The sequence below is a fragment of the Parasteatoda tepidariorum genome, chromosome 9 (assembly GCF_982258835.1).
Source record: "Parasteatoda tepidariorum strain Cologne lab strain chromosome 9, Ptep-v5.0, whole genome shotgun sequence".
NCBI classification, from domain to species: Eukaryota; Metazoa; Arthropoda; class Arachnida; order Araneae; family Theridiidae; genus Parasteatoda; species Parasteatoda tepidariorum.
The window spans coordinates 93,131,575-93,158,007 of NC_141763.1; the positions used below are offsets into that span (position 1 = coordinate 93,131,575).

General features: G+C 27.8%; 1 protein-coding gene across 2 annotated transcripts; it reads right to left on the reverse strand.

Moving 5' to 3' along the window:
• Positions 1-452: 452 nt before the first annotated feature.
• On the reverse strand, positions 453-25,287 carry Wee1 (Wee1 kinase). Of its 2 annotated transcripts, none has more exons than XM_043049830.3 (10): positions 24,472-25,287; positions 14,964-15,033; positions 13,348-13,511; positions 12,303-12,424; positions 11,091-11,237; positions 9,667-9,777; positions 8,788-8,933; positions 8,548-8,655; positions 6,693-6,838; positions 453-4,497 (listed from the first exon to the last, which is right to left on the reverse strand). In XM_043049830.3, exons 1-10 carry the CDS (start codon positions 25,095-25,097, stop codon positions 4,230-4,232), a joined length of 1,908 nt encoding a protein of 635 aa, XP_042905764.1. In that variant the 5' UTR covers positions 25,098-25,287; the 3' UTR covers positions 453-4,229. The 2 variants fall into 2 exon arrangements, with proteins under 2 accessions (XP_042905764.1, XP_087008497.1); XM_087152371.1 differs by lacking the exon at positions 24,472-25,287 and adding an exon at positions 15,355-15,605.
• Between the last annotated feature and the right edge of the window lie 1,146 nt (positions 25,288-26,433).

Here is a 26,433-nt window from a genome sequence, read left to right on the forward strand (position 1 = left end):
CAATTGGATGCAATAATTTGATTATTAAAACATTTTTCTCACATTCTTTCTCATCATTCATTTATTTCTTTGTTAAAAAATTTTTCTTTACAGCAAACAAAACAAAAAAGCTAAATTTGTGAATCTTTTTTACATTAATCACCGATATAAACCACTCGCTTTTTCCTAAGCCCATTTATTTCTCATAAATTCTTATTTATTTTAATTGTTGAATATTATTCAACAATAGTACAAATTTAGATTGCAAATGTTGAAGTTCAATCAATCCTATTCTTTCATTGCTGAGTGACATTACTTGATTATTTAGCAATTTTAAAAAAATGCTTTCATCAAAATTTATTCATTTAATTTTAACAGAAAATATTTTTCACATATTTAAGGAAATGAAAGAAAATTTAATTTAAAAATCAAACCATGTACAACTTCTCTTTTAAGAAAACAATAGAGCAGAGTAAATTTCATGTGAGTTTATTTATAACAGCTGGAAAGTTAACATTTACAAATATAACAAAGTGTGCACACTTTTTTTAAAAAAGATGTACATTTCTGAGGCACTGATATTTATGCAAACATAAATAAGTCCAATAAAAATTAAATATCAAAATAATTTTGAACTTCAGTTAAACTATAAAAGAAATTACTAATAAAACAGTATCTTTAAGCATACCTGAATGAAAAAGGAATAGTTAAAAATTTTAAGTTATACAATATAGAAATATCAAAATTACATCAAAAAAATGGATTACTTTTAATATGCTCAGCACATTTTCAAGTTTTGTTTCTCTTTCACATATTGGATGATAAATTTTAATATTGAACACCATACAATATCTTTTAATAAAATATATTCACGTATATACAAAACATTAAAATTTTTCTTAATAAAATAGCATGCAGCTATTTTTTATACATTTACAAAGTTATCTAATGATCTATATACAATGATATCTGGTGTAAGCCAGTTAAAGGAACCAAAATTGATGGCACAATTATGTGAAAATGCGACATGGCTATGTGACACTATTCACCCAATAAAACAATGACATATCAATACAAAAAAACAATCATTTATAGAATGTCAGTTTTGGAAAATTTTTGACGCATCCTATAGTAGCAATTAACACTTTAAAAACAAATAGTTTTTGAAAACTTTTAAACAGAGTAAAGGTTGCTTTCCGTTTGCGTAGATAGCATATACCGTAGTCAAGGCACGTTTCAATATTGCTAACAGTTATCAACAGTGTTATAGCATAGTGCTATTTAAACACTTGCTCTCCCCCCCCCCACAAAAAAAATGGTAAGTGCATGTGAAATAGACACAAAGTGAGGACATTGGAAAAGAAAAATAATACAGTTGAGTCTGTTTGAGAGAGATGGAGAAGATGTTTATAACGACAACATTAATGAAAATGACCAATAATGTGATTTTGTGAATAAAGTACTAAATTAATTATCACTACATTCTTAAGCAGATACAACTACTATTATTCATGATTAAGAACAAATATTTTCTTATTCAACATGAAAGATGGCTCCTTTAAAATGTCCAAAACTATAAACTATTAAAACAAGTCTGGAATTGAACTAATCAACAATTCTTACATTTCAATTAAATTTCATTCTTACATTACAATTAAAATTACATTCTTGTACAAGTTTTTCGTGCAATAAAAAAATAAGCAAAAAAGGTACTTGAAATAGCTAATTTGTTAGGAAATAAATTGACAATCCTGCATCTGCAAAAGTGTGAAGGAAAAGTTTTTCACACATTTTGTTTAAAGACGCTCCTCATGATTTGTCCGCATCCCTTCAAAGTACTTAGAGAGTCGACTGTAATAAGAATTTCTGAAATGGATCTTGTACAAAATGAAGATTTCAAGTAGAAATAACAATGAAATGTGTTTTATAAAACTCACTGCAATGTAAAAAGTTTTGAGCTATCAAGACCAATGAGTGAAAAATGGCAGTTGTCTGCAACAATTTAAAAAACTCAATGAGATATGATATTTTCTTTACTATCTGACAGTAATTTTAATTAGAAAAGTAGTTTATAACTGAAGTTAATTTACCCTGAAGTTTAACTTCACCCACTTTAGCAAAGCTTAGTTTTGCTGACAGATATAAATTAAAAAATAGTTATATATTTTGCCTTAAGTATTTATAAAAAATTTAACAGAATTTGTCTAATACAGAAATTTTATTCAATACAGCTTTAAAAACAAACTTAAAAAAAATTACTAAGAACTTTTAAAGTTATACTAAATGCTAAAGAAGTTATCCAATCAAAAAATTAAGACTAGATTTTCAGCTTTATGAGTACAATAAAACACTAAAATCTTGAATAGCACAATATTTCAGTTGTTTTATCTTACTATAAACAATGCATCACAGTTCAAATAATTATAGTATAAACACTAAAAACTTCAAAGTATTACCTAATTAGAGCATTACATTAATTATAAGCCACAGCAACAGATACCAAAACAGAATGCTTTTCGGCAATAGTGTAACAGCCAAAAATAGAATTTTCAATGACATCTTTTACAAAAAATTATCTTAAACATAATAGTATAAAAATCAAGTAAATAAGGATTTCAAAAAAATCACTAATTAGTTCTTTTTAGTAGTCAGCATCAGCACTGAAATCCTTAAAAAGAACAGAAAACCAGTAGCAGTTGGCATCCCTGTTGCATGCAAATCTATGCAACAAAACTAATTTTTGAAAAATTGTAAACTTTACTTTTCATCTGAATTATTTATATCTCCTGTTTCCTTGTGAACCATGCAACCTTCAATACTCTAATGTTACTTTCATCTGTTTCTACAATTTTTGCTGCAGCATAACTGCTAACATAGATTGGAAAAAAATTCCAGAAGATTTTAAGAAATATAAATTTCATGATAATTTTGGTTTAATGTACTAAATATTTTACACGCATGGAATTTCAAGGATTTATATTATCATAAAAGAAAAACTGAAACATTTTCCAGTTATGATTGGATTGAAATATTGTGTATTTTGTTTACTCATAATTTTGAATAGTAATAGGCAATTAATTCATAAAAAATAATTAAGATTTTTTTTAATTCATTTAAAAAGGGAGTTCTGAATAAAAATAAACTGGGCATTTTAGAACAAAAAAAAGTTCTTTACTGATTTCTATAAATGAGGCTTGCTTCATTATAAATATTAGTAAGTAATACTTATTTAAATATTCAAGCAAGCAATAATCCATGTAAAAACCCTATTGGTTTTAGGGAATTTTCTAAAATGTAAAAAAACCAGGAGAATTTTTATCAAACCAGTAGAAACAGGAAAATCAAGTCGTTGGAACTGGAAGTTGGCAATTATGCAGCAGGCTTTTCTGTTTTAGATCTTAGTACTAGGAAGCTACGGGAACTCCAAAAATCAAACTTTTCATATATTAAAAAGTGCTAAAAAATTAATATTCACTAATTTTTCTGGAAATAATTAAAATCTTTTAATTATTTCAATCAAAATTAATAATAATAAGACTTAACATTTGTATTGCAAGGTTGGAATGATTAAAAAGAAATAAAAAAACCCTGAGTTACATTTGAAAGAACTCAAACCAATTAATTCAACCACTTTTATTAGTTTATGGGAGAATTAAAAAAGAAATAATCCAGATGAATATAAAACTTATAATTTAACTCTTAGCAACAATTTTATCAATCTAAATTAAACTACTTCTTTAATGAATCATAGTTAACAGCAGTAATGTAATACCTAAAGCTTTAAAAAGTACCTAATTTATCATCTTTATTATTTATTTATTCTTTTGAAAATGTAATTGCAATTTATTATTCATTACTCTAACTCTGCCCGATTGATTATGAATTCCTATTAAATTGAAATAAATCCATTACTAGAATAAACTTAGTCCTCAGAAAAAAAATCCTTACTAACTATTTGAAGTTAAACAGAGTATTTACTGATTTGTATTAACTCTCATTTGTATTGCATTCTCATAGCATGCTACATACTTAAAAATTATATGAATATAAATAAAACTTATTTAAGTTGGACAAGGTTCTGACAAAATTACAAAGCGAACGATCACAAAGAAACAAAATTTCTAGATTAAAATTAAATAAAATTGCTGAACAACAAAATATAACTTTCTATAGTCAATTGAATTGATATTCCTACTCAGTGAACTCAGAGAATGAGACATATACACATGCAATGAGTGATAATCACAGGCTTAAAATGTAATGCTGTTGCTACGATTGATGCCCTTCCCTATTAGTCTTGTGCAACATTTTGACTTAGCGACACCCATTTTGTCCATCCCCACTGGAATAGAGGAGTAATAGTTCTCTTTGGAAGCGATCCCTATGATCATCTTACTCTTTCGCTGGTCAACGTTGGTGTTGTTGTCTTTTAGGGCCGCTCCGATGAGCAACTTGTTCTCACGATTTTCCATGCTTGCAGAGTTTTCAGAGGACACTTTAGCCATTTCTACTAGCTGCCTGTAATTAAGATAAATATGTGTGAGCAATCATTGAATAAAAAAGAAGTACATGATTACAAAAAATTAATTATGCTATACTCCATTGCAAGTTAAGAAAAGATCATTGCAGTATAGGGTTTAAGTAATTATCTGCAACTGCATATAGTTACTGTTTCCTCATCAAATGATAAAAATATATCGGCCAACATTGGAGAAATAAAATAACAGATTTTGCTAGCGACATTTTTGGGACTATGTGCACATTTTTGATACATTATGCATAATAATGTAAGTCAAAAAGAGAAATTCAAAACAACGTAAGCACTTAAATTTAGCGTGAAGTAAGAAATATGTAAATAAATCTTAAACTAAAAAGGATTTTCTTAAACCATTATTCACAATTACTTATAATATAGACACTCAACATCAGAATAATTTTTAAATAATACAGAGAAATTGAAGAGAATAATGGTAAATGAGAGATAGTCGTAAAATATGGGTGTCTTCGATAAAAAAGGGTAGACTTGGCAGGCATAAACATGCATTCAAAACAATATGAAAGATTTTAAAAGTTAAACACGTCAGAGAGAAATTTAATTTGTGCTGTTTTTTACAATATATATATCATGGGCCGGGATAGCCTGGTCGGTAGGGCGCTGGGCCCATATCCAAGAGGTCGTGGGTTCGATCCTCGCCGGCCGAAGACTCCCCGTGTAGTAAATGGTGACTGATGCGCGTTAGATCTGTCGAGTCTCAAAGTCCTCCATGTTCCCACAACAAATCAATACCTCTGGGGGTACTGATCCAGGAGTTTCCTTGTCTTCTGGATTGGTTCAAAATTACAAGGCTACGGAGTTGAACGTAAGTAGTCGTAAACCCATGAATTTGGGTCGGCTGTTCAACGACGGTTATAAAATAAAATATATATATCATAGAATTATTAAAAAAGGTTATAGTTTCGTAGCCTCACTGGAACTCTGTTGACACATTTCAATAAATAAGGAAAACATTCGATCTTGGAAAAAGAAAGTTGCAAAGTCGTTGCAAGTGCATTGGATTTGATTGGTCTACTAAAAATGATGTCTTATGCTGACATGTCTTTATAGAAAAGCGTTTCTAGATAATTCTTAATCGTTATGATGTGCCCTACTTCCCGAAAAGTTTATTGCAAAATTTAAGGTGCACTCTGTATATATACATACATATTTCATATAAATTGAAATCTTATAAAATCATGTAGTTAAGTTGCTGTGGAAAATTGAAAAGTTTTTCAGGCATAGACATGGATGTAAATTGTATTGCAGAGGCTTTCCTTATTATACTGAGATATTTTTAGCACTTTCTGCTTCGTAGCACTAACATTAGTCCCAAAACCAATAGAGTTGCAGGAAGAAAAAGCATCTGATTAATTGTGCATTGTAAAGAAAAGTATCCTGGCTAGACACACACTGGAACAGACAGGCTAAGGAATGAATGCAACAAATGGAATAAAAAAAGGGAATTTCTAATCCTTAACTAATATTAAATGCTGAAAAATTCATTATTTATTTCACTTATTAAAACATGTTAAGGTCTAGAATCCTTTGACTGATAATATATAAATAAGGTATATACAAAAATATAAAAAAAATGAATCTAAACTTTTCCATAAGTTGATTGCTCTTTATGTTAACCATTAAAGCAATGCACAGCAAGTAGTCAACTTGCAGACGTTTCACAGAATCAGAACTAAATTTTCATCTAGTAAATCAAAAATATAGTTTAAGAGCTACTTATATATAAAAAATTAAAAAACTGAAAACTTGAGGTGACATTTATTATACAGTAGGGAACCGATTATCCGGAACGATCGGGACCATCGCTATTCCGGATAACTGATTTTTTCCGGTTTTCTGAATCGCTACAAAAAGCCGTTTCTTTTTATTGTTAAACCCAACAACAACAAAAAAATTTTTTTTTTGGAAATAATCTTAAAAAGAAGAAAAAACGATGGAGTAATACACTCATGATTACTTCCAAAATGATGGTAAGATAAACATCTTTCAAAAAATAAAAAAAAAATCCTAAAATCTTAAGAGGAAAAAAAAAATTTTTTTTTTCTTAAATAGCGGGAAAATTTATCGAATTTTGTTCCGGTTTTCTGATTTCCGGATAACGGGTTCTGTACTGTAGTAAAAAAAATAGTAATTACAATTATAGTAAATTAAAGCCTACCTTGACAGTAATTGATTCTTGAATTTTTCTTCATTGAGTTCTCTGTTGAGCTGTTCCTTTGTTTTGCACACATAGGGAACTAGAGTGTGGTTGTGCACTAGGGCTGCACTAGTTGGTCTCATCTTGGGATCAGGGTGTACCATTTGCTAAAAATAAAAATACAACTTGAAATTTCTGAAAAAAATTTTTATACATAAACTATGCTCAAGTAATTTAGTTTTTTCATCCCCTTGAGTAAAACTGCATGAATTGTACTGAGGGGAAACAGTACTGTGGATTGCAAATAAAATAATTTTTTTTTTACCATTTTAAACAGTCTAAATTGCACTAAGGTAAAACGGTACTATGATTGCTCAAATACAGTACCTGAATTATCATAAGGCCTGAGAGGCCCAGGCATAGGGGCCCCCTAAATGGTACAAATATTTTCTTTTTATGCTTTTCCTTAAGAATTATATATTTGAAGTAACGAGTTCATAAAAATTGATTTAAATATAAGCTCAAAGTTACTAATTTATCCTAATTTACTTATGCTTATTAATAATTTAAAAACACTTCGTTCTTTGAGTAATGAGCTTTTTTTTGGAAAGGAAAAAACAAAAATAATAAAAAATTTCACTATTTTAAAGTCTTTATCTCTAATGTTTTCTATTTCTTTAATTCTAAATTAAAAACATGTTTTAAACATAATTAAAACATTCATACTCTTAATACCTTTAAAATTTATCATATTATAAAAACTCAGGGTGCGTAGCCAGATTTTTCAAGAAAAAATAGGCACCTTTAAAGCACTCAGAAAATATTTTTAATCACTTTCAGAAAAGAAAATCATAATTAGGATCTGTGCAGCAATAAAAAAAAATTTCCAACGTTTGAAGTTTTTATATCTTTTTATAAACATAAAACCTAATTTACTTAGGTTTTATGTTTATAAAATTGAAAAATATTTTCAAAAATTGAATAACTAGTTTCTGATAAATATTGTAGAGATAATTGAGAAAATCAGGCATTTTTTGTAGTTTAGAACAATTGATATGGCAAAGAAAAAATCTATTTTTAAAAGATAGAAAATTAAGCACTTTTCACAAACCCTGAATAAAAAAACGCACCTTTAAGGGCTTTCAAAAAACGTAAATCAAAAATAAATACCTTTTAGCACTTTTTAAAAAATAGTTCAGAACAAAAAACTAAAATTTTCAAATAAAGCTGTTTTGTCACACAAATATTTAAGAAACTATGACTTAATTATAATGAATAATAAAAACTAACCATAAATTGCAAGTTATGCAATATAATTATTTTTATCAAATTAATTTACACATTTACTATCCATTATTAACAGTTTAAAAAGAGCTGTTGGATATGGGGAAAAAAAGTAACTGAAAAAAGTTCTATAAAAGTCTACAATTTGTAACTTAGTTACTTTTGTGCTCGAATAATTTAGGAAACGCAGGTATTTAAAATAAATTAAGCAGAATATAAGTTTAATTTTAAAATAAGCTCAAGATAAACTTTCAATTTAAAAGAATTAAACTTGTTTAAATAAAGCAGTTAATATACAGCAATTAATGTATGCAAATTATAACATAAAATTGGAAAATGTTTTTGCAGCTTTCATACTCAATCACTAGAAAATAAAAATTAATCCTTAGGATCAAAAATGAGTTTTTATAAACATATGCAACGGGCCAAACTTAAACCACAGGAAGGTTTTTATGAAATCTTCATGAAATAACATAATTTGATATTAAAAAAAAAAAACTACAGACACCTTAAATTAAGTTTCAACGAAGATTTTTCTAAAAGTGGAAGAAAAAAGAAAAGGCTTAACAAGAGCAAATAATTGCATGCTTACTCGAATGAGGTCATTCAGTTCTTTAGAATAATAGGACAAATAGGGTATATTTCCTTTCCTAATGGTATGCCATTCATCCCCATTCTTTGGTAAAGGTCCTCCTCCACACTATACAAAAAATAAACTTACTTAATTAAAAGTATTACTTAAGCAAATATCATTCGGACACAGTTTTTAATCTACAAATTACCTAAATTCTGACTAAAAATGTACCCTGAAATGCATCAATTAAAAACTTACCACTTCAAACATTGTTAAACCTAAAGCAAAAATATCAGCTTTAGGCAGGTGACTGTAATCATCTCTTAGCAATTCTGCTGGTAAATATCTACAATCTCCTTCTTCCACTTCTGGATTGGTCAGTGATGTCACATGACCTAAGTCACCTACAAAAAGAAGAGAATGCTTTCACTATAATCAAAAACAAAATGAGGCGTAGTTCGGAATTAATTTATTGAATTTTAAAACTATAACGAAAACAATTTAAGCAAACACAAGACTAAAAGCAAAACATTTTCAACCTCATTAAAGCTTTATACGTTTATTTTGACAATAGTTTCATAGTATTCAGAATATCAAGAATTAAAATGACTAAGTGAAAAACTTGATTAATAGTCCGGTAAGCGGTAATCTCAAATTAACTGGTTAGAATAAACACTTTGAATTTACGGCATGGGGTTGAACGCTTGCAAAGAAATAGAGCAGAGTGCATAGCCAGATTTTTCAACAAAAAATAAGCACCTTTTAAGCACTAAAAAAATATTTTTAATCACTTTCCAAAAAAAAATCAAAATTAGGTTCTGCGCAGTAATAAAAAAATTTTTCTTCTATCATTTCAAATTCTTAATTTATAAAATTCAAAAACACTTTCAAAAACTTCACATAATCATGATAAAATAAATAGTTTCTGATAAATATTGCAGAAAAAATTGCGAAAATCAGGAATTTTTTTGTAATTTAGAACAACAATTGACACCGCAAAGAAAAATCTCTTTTTAAACGATAAAAAATTAGGCACTTTTTACAAATCCCAAATAAAAAAAGCACTTTTAAAAAATGTGAACAAAAAGCAAGCACTTTTTAAAAATGCTACACACCATGTAAAGTAACAGTATTTACCTATTTTATAGATTAAATCATCTTCATCTAATTCATCCTCTTCAAATCCATCATCTGAAGACTGGGGAGACACAGGAAAAGGCCTTTTTTTTCTTGTAATAAATATATTACCTAACATAAAGTAAAATACATTTGAATTTGATCGTCAATTTTTCAGGTGAATAGTAATTAAAAACAATCAGTCAATAAGAGCTGCGGGCTCCAAATTAAGGATGATCGGTTTGTCTGAGAGCACTAAAATTTGATTCAGACCATAAAATAATTATCAGTGGTCCTCCGGGCTAGTAATTGATAAAAAAGACTAAAACAGTTTTTTATTTAAAATTTGGTGTTTTGTTCTGTGTTTTTGTCACTAAATAGCATATTTCATGTAACTGTGACTAAATGATCTTGCTTATGCACTATAGTGCATCAAATAGTTTAAGAATTGTTAAAGGAACGCAAAAAGATTTATGATGCATAATTCCTAATCACGAAAAAGGGCACCAACAGATTTAAGTAAACAAAATTGGATCAAACTTTAAAATGAAAAATAAATAAATAAAAAAAATTCTGTTACTAGAAAAAAAAATAACATAAATCAACTAAATTTAATAACCAAATCATTCTTTTAAAAAATTATTAATAATAGATTAATTTGTGACAGCTTAGTAAGAAATGCTTGTATAGTTAAAAATGTTAGCATTTTTTAACCCTTGCATGGCAAATCTTTTTCATTAACACCATAACAAGGGTACTAACATTTTTCTACAATATAAAATTATTGCAATAAATCACTACTTGATCTAAGATGATTAAATCAAGACACAATTTTTCATTTAAACTAAGTTTAACTAAATTGATATTATGTAAACTGACACTAAATTATTCACAGCACATTGAAATCGGGATCTATTACGGCCCTTTCAGTTATTATTATTAGCGTTAACCTTTCTAACTTTGTTTAGTAACTAATTCTGTTTTTTTTTTCTTCCTGATAAATATAAAGCATGGTAAATAAAGTAGAATAGACAGATAACCAATAAAAACATATTTCCTTCACACACGTGAAAGAAAAAAATTTTGAAGTATATTTTGGATTACAATAATAATTTTTTTTTTTTACTAACACATATTAGGAAGGACTACTATTTGAAAGAAAAAGATTCTTTTTAACTATGAACAGTTATAACTTTTAACTAGAATAAAAGATTGGTGTCCGTGATAAATCCTACTTCAAAATGTGATGTGACTTACCAATTTCTTTAGATCACATTCTTATAATACAAAACTATTTGTCTCATTTTTAAATTGAGTAAAATAATCATTTATTAAAATTAATAAGGCAATTATTTAGATTAAACAAGGCTTTTTTTTTTTCTTTTTATAAGCATAATATCCTGATTTTCTATATATGAAAAAAATAGAAAAAGAGAGAAACGTACCTGGCTTAATGTCCATGTGTGCTAAATTTAAAGAGTGTATGTAGCGCAGACCTAGTACAATGTGTATGAGTATATGCTTCACTTCTGATTCTGGTATGTAAGTGTTCTGTAATGCTTTCTCTTCAATTAATTGAGCTAAACTACCACCTGTCAGAATAGTCAAAAGAATTAGTATTGTGAGAAGATAATTAGTGTAACACCTCAATTTTAACAATCTGAACAAGTGGAAAAAAAAGAAATCTATAAAATAAAAAACAATTTAGGTTCAACTGAGAAATACATAAATATAAAATCTACAAATGTGATGACCAGTCCATGCATTTTCCATGGGCAAATAGATGAAATGAAGTTTCAGATTTTTTTTAGTTGTCACTAACATAAAATTAATGACAGTTACGCTACCTATAATAATTATTAATCAAAAAAAGCATTATTTAAATTGGTATTTAAACTTGACTGTTTTACAATTATTAAACAGAAAATAAGTTATATTTACTTCTATAATAAGCTTTGAATAAAAATGCATTCAGTCATTTTGAATGCAATTAAAATAACAAATTCACAATTATAAAACAATATAAATTTAATTCTCACAGCTCTTAATGATACCTCGAATTATCTTTTAGGACAGAAAAATTAAATGACTTTTAATATGGGAAACAAAAATTTTAAAACCGAACTCATGGACAGAGTTGCAATGATAACTGAGCAAAACTATTAGATTTAAATTTTATTGCAATAGGATCAGGTATTAAATCTATGAAGCCAAATTGACGTTAATACAATGAAAAATTATATGATCATTCAACTGCATAGAACTTTATTTAAATGTAACAATGATTATCATCAATAATCATTGTTACAAAAAAAAAGGTCTGAGCAATCATTATGGGGGTTGGTGATTGAAGCAAGCAGGAGGCAGAACTTTCTGAAAACAATTTAGGAACAGTAAAGCAACATAAAAGCAATAATGAAATCATAAATAATTTACTCAACTTATTGATACTGACAATAATCACAGACAATTATATTATTGATACAAGCATTAATATTAATGAGAAGAAGAAGAATGACCATAATGTGTCTCTAACTTGGTTTACATTTGTGGTTTGTTCACTTTATTTTAATTATTTAACAACTAAGAGAATATTATGCTGTGAAAACTAACAGCAAAGAAAAATGTAATAAGAAAACCGATAAATGTACACTTACCATTACAGTATTCATTCTGTATTAACATATGGTCATTTTCTGCCCAAGCAGAGTAATATCTCACAACATGCTTATGATGTCCAAGAACAGCGTGAGCATACACCTCATTGAGAGCAGTCCGTCTGTTAAACAAAAGGACATCATTATATAGTTTATAATATAATCGGGTTTTAAACAGAAGAAAATGAGAAAATTTTTTAAGTATCTTGTTGTATAACAGTTTAAGCACTTAAAACACAACATGTAACTTCGTGCACTAAAAAAATTAATATCTGGGCTATATTTCTTATCAGTATTAAGTTTTAAATATTTCATTGAAAAAAAAAATTTATTTTATTGAAAGTTCAATATTAATCACTGTCCCGCAATCATTGTATTTGATAGCATTTAATTACAGTTTAATAGATTTATTGTATAAATTCATTTAATATCCTATAAACCATCTTATTTAAATTTCAAAATAATTTTGAATAAATAAAGCAATCTATTTCTTTTCTCTAGATATTATATTTTAAAAACAAACATCTACTTATACAGAATAATTACTAATCTTTCTATTTCTTGTTATTGTTTCTTTCTTCCAATTTTTAACTGTTTAGCATAGTTCATGTAAACTACACTACAATATAAAGTTTTGGACAGATAAATATAAAAATTTAAATATTTTCAAATAAATGTTGACACGGCTAAGAAAGAATCTTCTTTTAAAAGATAGAAAATTAAGCACTTTTAGAAACACCTCAACAAAAAAAGCACCTTTAAGGGCTTTTAAAAAATTTAACCTTTAAGCACTTTTTAAAAATGCTATGCACCCTAATAAAGATTGAGTCTGAGTTCATAAAAAATTCAACTATTAGATCAAAAGCTAAGCTATTCAGGATGCATATTTGTTTTTTACAAACAATAATGTAGTGTACACAATACAATTTATAAAAACAATAATTTAACATAAATCTTAATTATAACTTATAGAATCTCACAAAATTTTGATACAGAGCATAGTTTATAAAATAAATTAGATAAGATGCAAAACGAAGATACATACTCATCTGACGTTCCCTTCAGAGGTTTCCTAGACTTCTTAATAGCGTAAACACAGCCATCGAGTCTGTTGATGCATTTCCAAACACTTCCAAATTCTCCACTCCCTATCTGACCAAGCTCTAAAAATTCACTCTCGTAACGCGAGAGGGTCCTTTCTTTCAAACGCTAAAAAATGAATTACTGGTTACTACTAAACAAAATATTTCTTGAAGAAAATAGATAGATGGAAAATAGAGCAAATAAATAAAACAGGCCAACTTCATAACTAGTAATAAGATAAATTCAGTAATATGCAGCCCTAAAATTGGTTTTGAGAAATGCAAGAGAGTGGGGATTTACTGCAGAATACTTAGTTATATAGCTGAATACTTAATTTAGATTAGGAACAAAATAAAATTAAATTAACAGTAGTCATTTGACCTGGAAGCACAAAAATTTGACTCTGATCATCGTGTAATAAATTGTTAGTGGCCTCTCAAACCAGCAAAAGTTGTACAATAATTGTAAGCTACTTTCATTTTTTGATTATAAGAAAAAATGCGAAAATATGCCTTTTAATAAATTTTCTACCTAAAATCTTCATTTCTTTAAAATACTCAATGATGTAATTAGACATTTTACAGAGCAATTTTGCAGCGTTTAAGCAACATTTGATTCTGAACAGTGTATTAACCATTTTTAGAGCAACAATTTCTCGCTACATGGAATATGAAATCTTTTTTTTTTCTTCCAAGTAGAATACATAAATAATTTATCAATACTACAAATTCTTGCAAAAAAAATCTTTATACATTCCAATTGTGAACAAAAATAATCATATTGCTTGATTTAGAATATTTGTACAGCTAAAACAAGCCAAAACGCAGAGAATAAAAAATTCAGATTGCTACTCTAATCAACATTAATTAGACAATAAACTAGCTAATTTAGGGGGGTTGGAACAACACCTCCTAGAAGTATGAAGGCCTCAGCACGGATCAATTTAGTAGTCCGATGGGACGAAGTTAACTGCGCAGTTGATGAAAAATAAGAAAGATGTCATTACGTTCGGGGTACTAAGCTGGCGCAGTGGTTGAAAATACGATGTATGTCATTACGTTTGGACTACCAAAGGATATTTATGATAACCCGTGCAGAGGCCTACTCTTATCTAGGAGGTGTTGGTTGGAATAGTAATCACATTACTGTAAGCTTTTTTTATAATTAATCCATGACACGTTTGCTTCATCACTCATTAAAAAATTTAAAGTGTTCATAAGAAGACATAATTTACTCAAAAATATAAGTAAACAAGTGTAAAAATGATAATAAGATCAAAACGCTTTTAAATTAAAACGAAGCATTAAATTGAATTTTATTATACACTGCAAAAATAGTAAATTAATAGATTATAAGAACACTGTTTAAATTATTTAAAATATAAGTAATCAAAATTTAGAAAACTTTTTAGAACATATTTTTTATTAAAGTAAAAAACGTACATTTGCAAAAAATTCTAATAAATAAATAAATAAATAAAAAATTATCAAATTCTTTACAATTTTATTTGTATCAGTTTAATGTAACAGAAACAATAAACTAGATAAAATATTTCATATTTATAAATTCGTTAATTACCTTATTTGGATGGAAATCTCTGTCAAATTCATTCTCACTATTAGAGTCGAAAGAATCATTAAATGGAGTCCTAAAAATATAAATAGAATAGAATAATTACTTAAGAAACTTATTAAAGTAATAGTAATAATTTGATACAAATGCAATAAAATATTTAAAAAAAAAATCAATAGAACCCATAAGTTTTCCAAAAAATATTTTTAAAAAATTAAATTATTTTATGAGCGACAAAAAGTATTAAATGTCGCAATAAAATATACAAGTATCAATAGCTAGATAGAGAATACAATAAAAATTTAAAGTAAAAATTAACTTGCATTTACTATATTAATTCTAATAGTGCAATAAAAACGTGTATAATTAAAAAATAATAATTTTTAAAAAAATGTACCAGAATAATCTGGATCTCAAACGTCTTCTCACTAACTTAAATCGTTTTCCTTTCGGAGTCAACATTTTAAAAAATTATATGGCAACACAAGACAACCAAAATAATTCCGAAGTTGATCCAACGATTTCCGTCGCAGCATACAAACTAAAACCGAAACCAGGAGCAGCATGGAAAGTAAAAGCGAAAAACCAGCTGGAATTAAAGATGGAAAACTTCAAACCGTTGACCCAAACAAAAACAAACCCAAAACCGGATGACGAGGGAAGTTCTTAAAAAAAAAAAAAAAATCAATCCCAGCTGATACATATTGTATCCATTATTTACCTATAACTCCCGAACAGACGTACACGCGACCTTAAAATATAGGGAGGATGACTTTTGTTCTGAAAATGGCTCACCTTTACCTATCCGGCCGAAGAAAAAAGAAAGGAAACCAGGTGAGAAACAGTCGGGGAGATGGTTTAGGAAGTTGATCCCGAACTCCCGAAATACGTTATAAAAACGCATCTGCTACTGAAAACGCACGCGAATGCACGAAGAAAAAAAAGAATAGAAAAAACCACGGAAAAGGATCGGCACGTGCCCCGACATCACAATTGAGGCGGTTAAGCATTTAAAGGGGGGGGGGAGTTGCTTTAAATAAGAACTATTATTCTTTTCACGGTCTACAGGAAACTGAAGACGTTCTAAGGAAAACTAGAAATCAATAAGTTTTCTTCAAAGTTTTCCTTTACGATCGCAACGGATTTTCTTAGATGGACTGATTTTCTTGGAAGACAATCGAACTTGGGAATCAAATCCAAAAAACAAAATCATTAAATCAATTATTTTCAAGTCGTAGGAGCCCTTGAAAAAATCTTAAGTAAAAAGGAGCGTTATTCTCGAGGATATTAAATCGCATTCCAAAATCTATTAATTCTAATAATCTAATATACTGATGATAATATGCATTATCGGAATATTTCGATATCCCATAATGAGATTAGATATAATTATGTATTTTTTGTGCATGTTTTACATAATATTTTGATTTGCTTTTAAAGTAAAAAGAAATTAAATTAATTCCAATATTTAATTTGAAACCAATGCAAGGATACATCAGTATGTAAGATATTAAAGAATAGTTCTTAATAAGTTCAATAGAGCAATGTGTTTCAACTTTTATTTACTCGCGTAACTTTTCAGAAACATTTCAAGTATGAAGATATAAGAAATTTTTCACCTTTAAATGTTACCATCTTCATACATGAAGTTAAATCTAGTTAATTTTCCAATTTCAGATGAAGAAATTAACGTAATTTACAAACTCAAAATAACGAATCATTTGATGTTATTAACTAGTTTAACAAGGACAAAACATAGTCTTTAGGGGACGTGGGACACGCGTTTTTTATTCTAATAAAAGCAAACTACCCCAGAGAATACAAACTAGATACAGAATCGAACACGCTTGCTTTGATTCCTTAGAATTGAAATCAGAGCTGCGGAATAGGTAATCGATTCGTCGATTAATAAATACTTAGTTAAAATTTCCACCAAATCTCAGTAAAGTATAAATATTATTAAGTAATTATTCAGTTCGAATCATTAGATTTCCAATTTTCTTTTTCATGTCCGATTAAAGAAAAAGGCACTTAATTTAAAATTACATTTTGGATTCTAACCTATCAATCGAAGAAATAATTTTTAAAAAAATATACATATATTTGTACAAGATATTGGCATTGTGCAAAACCATTGGAAGAAAAGAACTATACATTTCATGCTCACATGTAAGTCTTAGAACTAAAATTTTTTAGTGGATATTCATAATAAGAAAATTGCTACAATAAATTCCATTGCATATTACTAATAAACTTAGCAGCTCATCTAAACAAGTTTAATTTTGGAATTCACAAATTAAAAAGACTGCCTATAATTAATTCATTTATAAATCTCAATGATTTTATGCGTTCTCTTTCAATCGTTCGTTTAAACATAAATTCAAAAATTAGGTCTGTGGTAGGTATTAATTTAAATTATTATGGATGATATTCATTAAAGTAATTATTTTGCTTGCATAACTATAAATATTTGTCTAAATAATTTTCCTGTGATCAAAATCTTTTTATTAATTTTTCCCTCTGTTAGTCTGCAGGACAAAACTTACAGAACTTAGCTAACCGGAGCAAACTTTTCCGACTTTTGCGAGATTTTCTTCGACTTAACAAACTTATTAAAATTGGTCAAGCAACAATTTCACTATTTATTAATCTTTATCGTTCTTATAGGCATAATATTGAATAACAATCGTATATTTTCATTAACAGCATTTGATTAAAATAGCTGAAGTTCACCAAAATATAAATCACTAAGCTATCTTTCTTACTGCCAGCTGTTAGTATCAACAGTAACCGTTGATAACAGACTATCGGCATTCGATTTTGAACAGACGCTGGACTAAAAATCAATGATAAAATAGTTTCACACGTTCTCTCTTTCTCTAACACCCCCTTTCGATTCCCTCCTGAAATCGAAATTAAACAGGAAAAACAAGCATGGAACAAACTAAAGCAAATAACGATTTCATCAATGCACGCTTAGTTGACAATACACCAAAACACAGACACTACATCTGCTTCCGGAAGATCTAAACACCTGGAATACAGAGTTTAATACAGAGGAACTATAAAAAGGGGGGTTTATATTTTGTACGTGGGGGATGATGATCAAAATATCATCAGCTGTTGACTGCAGCAGCAACCGACCCTTTTTATCTGGTACTTGAAAAACGGGACCACTTGTCGCATGCGAGAGAAAAGAACAGCTGACAGACGACACGCGCCTGCTGCCAAAAGCCAGTAAAGGAATTCTCAAATGTAAGGCAAATGAAACAGATAATTCTTAATAATCTCGTTCAAAAGTACGTTTGAGCCTCAGACGTTAAAATAAAGAAAATTATACAAACAAGAATATTGGAGAACATTCGTAGGGGTTTTTCCAGACTTTTTGTGCAAATTAAAACTAATATTTGTTTTTTTAAAATTTGGGAAAATAGCGACTTGTTTTAGTGAAAAATAAAAAAACTAGAGACCATTGAAGACTTACAGTCAAGATCCTGTTCTAGGGAATTTGGGAAAAATCTACTCCTGCTGTAAGACTTCTTCCTAACATAGTATATTTTGTGATAGAACAAAAGTTCGAATTTTAAACTTATGAATTGAGGACATCATCAACTCCACTTTTTTAAAGAATTTATTTTGAGGATGAAAAGCATTCTGGAAAGTCCGTTTTTACGATAAAATATTTTGTGAAGGATTGCGAATTCCTCGTAAATTGACTTCTGCATAAGCATTTTATTTCACTATAAGGCTTGGATGTGGGGCTAACATTAAAAAAAATGTATTAATAAGACTTCGTAATTTGAAATTCAGAACAGAGAAACGACAATAGCATAAAATTGAATAAAAATTTATTTATCACATTTCCTAAACTGTTAGGTTTATAAATATTTTCATAAACGTTTTATATCATATTTACGAAGAAATAATGATATTTTAAGATTAAAAAAAAAAAAGACAGTTGCTTAAAATATCAGTACGAAATTTTTTAAACCAAAGTATATTTTAAAATGTCATATGCGAAAAAGACACATGGAATAAAAGCCAAGTTACTAATAAGCAAACAGAAACCGATTATTTTCCTTTAACCACAGCAATCAATTAGTATAGAGATAGAAAACGATAATTTGGCCTTAGAATCTTTTTATCATTAAAATTACCGATTCCATAATGTAGGAAGAGAGGAGAGCGCAACGAAGTGGAAAATCAGACAATCCATGAAGAAAAACCATGTGGGAATCGGTATCAAAATAACGGTTTTTTCTTGGCCATATCTTCCCCATTCTTTTACCCACTTGTCACCAACTGTTGTTCTTTTCATGCATTACCGCGGGACAAGCATTTGTTATACTTCAGTGAACACGGAAGTTTATCGTTATGATGATCTAATAGCTTACAAGGCATTTTCCCACGATTAAAATCTTTAAAAGTATCTGTATTCTCCCAAAAACCAAAGATATACCGAACTGAATACTTAGCCTTCCTTAGAGGGTGCACAACTTGCAGCACGTGATTGGTAAACGTGAGTCCTCTCAATTATAAATTAACTGGAAAAAAACATAAGTAGGATAAAAATTATGGTCGTTTTTTTTCTTTTTTAACTAATTTCCTTTGACAAAAATATCAACTTTTGAGGGGAAAAAAAAACAATGAAAAAGGATATTTTAATTCTTCATTCTACTTTTCTTACAAAAGGGAATAGCGAAATAGTGACCTTAAAAACTTGAAATAAACGGAAAACGAGCTATAATAGTAAAAAATTTAACAATTAATAATTACAGTTTAAATTATTAGTAACATGCAAATTTACAGTTAAGAGAAAAATTTATATCATAATATCTCAACTTAATAACTAACTACACTCAAGCATAAGATAATGGTCATTTCCCCACATCATATGCGTCATACAGAACTTAGCATAAGACATTTCAAGTAGCAGATAATAGAGATAATCAAAAATTTAATCAGAAAGCAAAGGATGAATCGTTTAATTCTAGAATGTATTTTTAAAATAGTGGTCCTCAATTTGAAAACAATAAATTATTTTAAGGTAGTTAAAATATCATTTTAAGACTTTTTTTTAATTAAATTTATGTTTTAAACACTCTTTTCTATTAAAATAAAACATCCGAATAAATTTCGTTGATTTAAAAACTATCATTAAAGAAAAAAATCATTCATTTAAAAGTTTCTATGTTCATCAAAGATCACAGTTTCACTTAGCAAAGGTTTTTTTAAAAATAAAAAAATTTAAATTACTATTCTATTTTTAAATAAATCTGAATCATGCATTACTATAATAACAATTTTTTCTTGTGCAGTAATCCATTTCTGTGATTTATATTTCATAATATTTTAATTTTATAAAATTGCGCTATTAATAAATTAAAGTTCATTAGATATCTTTGAATTATGTTTTAAATAAAATAAATCGTATTTTTTTCATTTAAAAAATAATTCACAGACCCAACAAGGTACTTAATTGCAAGCGATTCGAACTTTTGTACGGAATTAAGAAAAAGAAAAAATGTCCTAAAATTTTAAAATAGAGGAAGCTTAACTATAATAATCTATTAGTTAAAAAAGCTTAGAATTGAGTTTCTAAATATACATAAGAATTACGAATTTTTCTAAATATCAATCCACTGTTGGCAATAACGTAACAAATATCGATTTCGGTTATAATTGAAAAAAAGAAAAGAAATAAAATTTTATTTGACAAAGAATAAACGCCAGATTGAAAACAACCGTCAACCTATTCTTTTAGTTCAATTCAACATAAAATTTATAAATTTTTTATGGTATCAAAGGCAAGGACACTAAAAAAAATACACGTGGAATGTGAATGACACTCAGATAAAAACGAATTCCTCGATAAGAAACAAGTCGGGATGAAACACGAAGATCATTGACGTAAAGGTAGAAAAATGAATCATTGCGAACGCACTTCAACGATCATTTCAGTGATGCAATACAATATGACGTCAGAGAAATTAGCCAATCCTAAGTAACGGAAAAAAGTTAACGCAAGAAATTCAGCGCGCGGATGTTTAAAATTAATTTTTATGAAGACGATCCAGCATACTCGATATTAGATATTTGTAAAAGGTGCTTTAAACTTTTTATTTAATTAAAAAATATAATCAAACAATTAAGAATAAATGATACCTCAAAAATTAAAATATATTTTAGCAAATAGTTTTGAAATAAAATAAAACATCAAAATATAAAACAAAAAATATTTACTTATAATATAAAACTAAAATATTTACAGTTAATGGTTCAGTTCAGTTAAAATGGGCAAATTTGAAAAATAACTTTACAAGAAATTTTAAATCCTATCAACAACTTTTAAGAAAATTATTTTTCAAAATAACTGATTAGGCCAGCAATAATTCTTAATTATTAAGATGTGACATTGAGAAAATATAAAGCAATTAATGAAATGAAAGATTATAATGCTTCCAAGAATTAATTGCTCAAGTTTTATACCTTAAGTATATAAAGTATATACCCTTTTCTCTATATGAATTGAACAAAGAAAAAAAAGGGGGGAAACAATGAAAGGGGGTAATATTTGCAAAAATATATTTGATAGCCAAAGTAAGTCTTAAAAAAAATTGTTGTTTTATAAACATAATTTCATAATACCCATTTAGTTTTTCATCTATTTAAATATAAGCACTTAAATATGTAGTTTGTGCAAATAAACACTGAGGAAAAACTTTAAATTCTCTTTTTCCATTTCCGTTAGAATTATTAAAATTCTGATTCGGAATAGAATGATAAAACTAAACATACATTTTGTTATTTAAAGTAAGAAATAAAACATATAAATCATTGCTCAGAGTAGTTCAATAAGTTAAACATACTATTTTGAAGAGGGAAAAAATTTAGTCTTTTTCCCATAAGAAAAGAAGCTTCTTGATCCCATTTGAATTTAGCATACAAAAATATTGAAATATTCCAGCTAACATATAACCCTTTGAAAACCATACTAATATCAAGCTATATTTCTTAATTCATTAGTAATAATAAAAAAAAAAAAATTTACATATTGGACATTGTATTATTATTCAACATCACAATTAAATAAGGAATTTTGTATTAGTTATGTGCAGGAAAAGTTTCATATTATAAAACTTTTAAAATAAATTACATGAATGAATGTTTGCAATTTAAAAATATATTTCTTCCAAAACTTTCCTTGTCTAGATGTTACTTTTAAATCCACAAATACTAGGGACAGGGTGATTTGCCAAATCTTTCAAAAGAAAATTAGCACCTTTTAAGCACTAGATACATCAACAAAATGCAAAATAATCTTCATAGACTTTACATGATCATGATAAAATAACTGTTTCTGACGAAGAACTCTTATTACGAAGAACTCTGATTAAATTAGCCACCATAAAAAGATGGAGAGATTTTCCGGTTCAATATCAGAGGGTCGAAAATGAAGCCTGAAATAGAGAATATCTTGCAAAATGCAGCAGAGTTGCACATGAGAAGGCAATAATCTCACCAAATGCAGCCCAGTAGACGGACTCACAAGTATTTAATCAATCAAACATATAAAATAATTGGCGCTTTCACATGCTACGAACCATTATGCACCGAAATGGATTATGGTTGAATTAATTGTGAAAACGTTGAATAGAACAATGTGGAAAGAACAGTTTTGTAAAATATGTGGCAAAAATTGACATGGCAAAGAAAAAAGTACTGCTTTTGAAAAGAGAAAATTAAGCATTTTTTAAAAAAGGCTACGCATCCTGTGGGGATCATGATTAGAAATGTGAATTTAAAGAGCCAACCAATGAATTATGAAAAGTATTAATAAATAACCACGTAATTATGAATTTTGGGTATTTAACCAGGTAATTACCCCAAGTTATAAAAACCTTGGCATTTTACACCAATGAGGAGAAAAATATAAAGTATATTTAAAAAAAATTGTTTCTCTGAGTAGAACAAGTCTTACTGGGAAACGCTAACTACATATTTAATATGTTTTGAATTTGAAAACATGTATAATCATAAAACTAAATGGGTACAATTGACAACAAATGTTTATTAACAACAAATTACTTCACATAATGCTAATGAAAAATAATAGTTTTACAGTTAAGCATTATTCTATACATTTTTAGCCTCTTATTTTATTTAATTATTAGTCTATTTTGAAATATAATAATTTACGCATTCATTGTTTCTTTAGATTAAAACCTTTATTAACAAATTGAGCTGGCTTTAAAAAGAATCACCCTAAATAATATAATTTATACAGATATTTTAGATTTAATTATTTTTTAAAATAAAATCTATTAGTTTAATGATCAATTAATCAATGATCTTCTTTTAAAAAAAATCACGATAGATTCAAACGAATGATTTTTTTCTAAAAAATAAAGCGATTTAAACCATGCCAACCCTGATGCAAAGATTTTTTAAGTCTTTGCCTTTACAAATTCACAAGTCTAATATAAGAGCTATCGTGAAACAATATGCATCAAGTTAGAGGTCAAACAGCTGTTTATGTTTTGTTTTTTTTAATCAGGCACTATGCACTGTTGTTTACATTCATGAAATACTTAATAAATCAACAATACTATACATAAATAATAGGGGGTAAATTAATTAATCTTTCAAATTTTAAAGCAAATAATAAAACCCAATGTCTGAGTTTTTACTTAAAATAACCCAAAGAGTCTATAAAATCACAAGACTACAAATCTTTCTTTCAAGTAAACTAAATTAAACAATACGTTAACACGAAACAAGTAAACATTATCAAAACAGTCCTTTTTCTTCAAGTGCTAAACTACAAAAAAAATTTATAACAAATTACTTGAATACTTAAGGTATAAAATAAACAGATATCATGATATAGAATAACTACAAATAACTAAATATAGAATTTGACTTTTAGATAGATGAAAATTATAAAATTTTCAGTCAATTTCGCAAAAGAATTACAGCTAACGTATTATTTTTAGTAGAAAAAAATTGGTAATAACTTTATCTTATAAGTAAAATTTGTAGTATTATGAAGTACTGTGGCTTAAAATCAACAACTTGAAGGCGAATTTATATTTGTTTACCAAAACTGAAGAATGTTAAAGAGGCTAGAATTAGGCAATTTTAAGGCAGTCAATAAAAATATTTTTACAACTAGTCAATAATTAACATATTTTTTAAAAAAAACAAATATTAATATATATCATAAACATTAGCAATAACTTTATCTTATAAGTAAAATTCATAGTATTTTGAATTACTATGGCTTAAAATAAACAACTTGAAGACAAATTTATGTTTGTTTACAAAAACCTAAAAATTTTAAAGAGACTGGAAATAATTAGGCAATTTTAAGCCAGTCAATAAAAACAACAAATATTTCAACAACCAGTCAATAAAAAATGTATTTTTGTAATAAAATATTCATTTATAGCATAAACTTTATAACACCATCTTTAATTAGAAATCATTCTATAGTTTTATAAATCAAACTTACCCACATATACCGCTATCTCTTCGCCTTTTACCAGTAGAACCAGAATACTCCTCTGATTTACAAAACGGGTTAATATTAGTCCTTAAAGCGGAAGTGGAATATTTACACCAGGACAGAGGCCGTACCCGAGATTGCACATTATGATTTTTGTCAAAAATTTCTTGACCTAAAACTCTAATTCGTGATAATGCTATTTTTTTATTATCAACAGATGAAAGTTCTGATTGCTTTAACAATGTTTTGGGCGATTGCGGAGATCCAAACAATCGTAGAGCTCTAACTCTTCTATATGGAGGAGTAAGATCAATTTTTGACGTCGCAGTTTCGTCAAAAACAAGTCTTTTCCTTAACTTCGGCTCGACCGTATTTTCAGAATCCATTACGGAATCACACGAGATATTAAACTCACTTGGCGAAGAATTATCAGATCGTTTGATGTTGCGATTTCGAATGTCACGACGTGTGTTGATCGGGGATGAAAATTCTTCAAATTCGATGAATCCATTGGACGTATCTAACTTGGTATTCTCGTCGTCTTCGCTGTCACTGAAATCGAGTCGCTGTATGAGTCCGTCGTCTTCTAAGGCGAAAAGGGCTCGCGGCTTGGGCACTTGTTTCTGTGACATCTTGAAATTCTTAATGTTGATAATCTGGCAGGAGATAAATAAGAACGAGACATGTGAATCAACACGCAAGATGAATATGACTCACAAAAATATTTCAAATATCAGAGCTGGCTTCAACAGGAGCAAACAATCAACAATTTTCACAAATGGCGGTAAAAATGTAAAGAGATTAACCGCTTGCCTGGAACCCACCAATGAGGAAACGGGAAGACGGTGATTTGGGCGTACTATAAATGGCGACCTATCCGTTTCTTTGGTGATATTAGTGTTATTATAATAAACAATATTTAACACTTTAAACCACGTGGCTTTTTTCTTTTTAATAGTGAGTGATGCAATTAAATCTGCACTATAGTCTTTTTCTTGTTATCTTCTTTTTTTAAATTATTTTATTTGATTATGATAAAATGCTTATTTATAACGGATAAAATTTTGAATTCAAAAAGTTTATATCCCATTTCTTTGAGAAAATATAAATATTGCAGCAGAATTAGGGCTAATTGAGAGGGTGGGTTTTTTTTTTTTTTTTATTTTTTATTTTTTCAAAATAAATTAGAACCTAAAGTGAACAAAAATTTAATCTCCATTTATATTTAATGATTGAAACAAGTAATTTCTGTAAAAATAATTGACTCTTCAATTATTTACATAAATGTTTCCATATTTTTCTCAATTTAATAATTTATGCTATTTATTTTATTGGGAATTATTTTAAACCCACCATTCGAATAAAGAATTATCTGATGTAATATTGTTTAGCAATGTTATAAAATAAATGTTATTGTATCGTACAGGGGCTGTTCCAATATTACATAAGAGCTTACGAATGTCAGAGATTTGTTAAATGCTTATTTTTGCTCTTAAAGGTGGGGGGAAGGATATGTGAAATGCTTACGTTACATACTAAAATTCACTTATTTTTAAAACTGTTTAAAAATTAAAAATAAGCTGAAAAATACAAAAAAGTTAATAAAAAGTTCAAAAGTTAATAATAAAAGCAAATAAAAAGTTAAATTTCAGAATGAAAAATTTGGAGAAAAAAAATTTGCAAGGAGTCTCAGAATTAAAGAGATATTTTAACTTAAATAGTTAGATCATAGTTATATTAATTACTTTTACTTTTTTCACAGATAAAATAATTCTAGATATATTATCATAGATAAATTAATTATAGATATATTATCATATATAGATATATTAACTACTTTAAAGAACTGATACTATCTTCAAATTCGATTTGTAGATTACATAATATAGCAAAGCAAATTTAGAATAATGGTTAATATACTTGCATTCTGAAATTATTATTCTTTAAAAGAGTCTATAAGTTTAATAA

Bases quoted from the DNA above. Each gene is read 5' to 3' on its own strand.
- Wee1 (XM_043049830.3), bottom strand. From the start codon at position 25,097: ATGTCACAGAAACAAGTGCCCAAGCCGCGAGCCCTTTTCGCCTTAGAA. The intron at 15,034-24,471 runs GTAAGTTTGATT...TTATATTTTTAG, and splicing joins AGAGATAGCGGTATATGTGG to GACTCCATTTAATGATTCTT. The intron at 8,934-9,666 runs GTAAATACTGTT...TTCTTTTTGTAG, and splicing joins TGATTTAATCTATAAAATAG to GTGACTTAGGTCATGTGACA.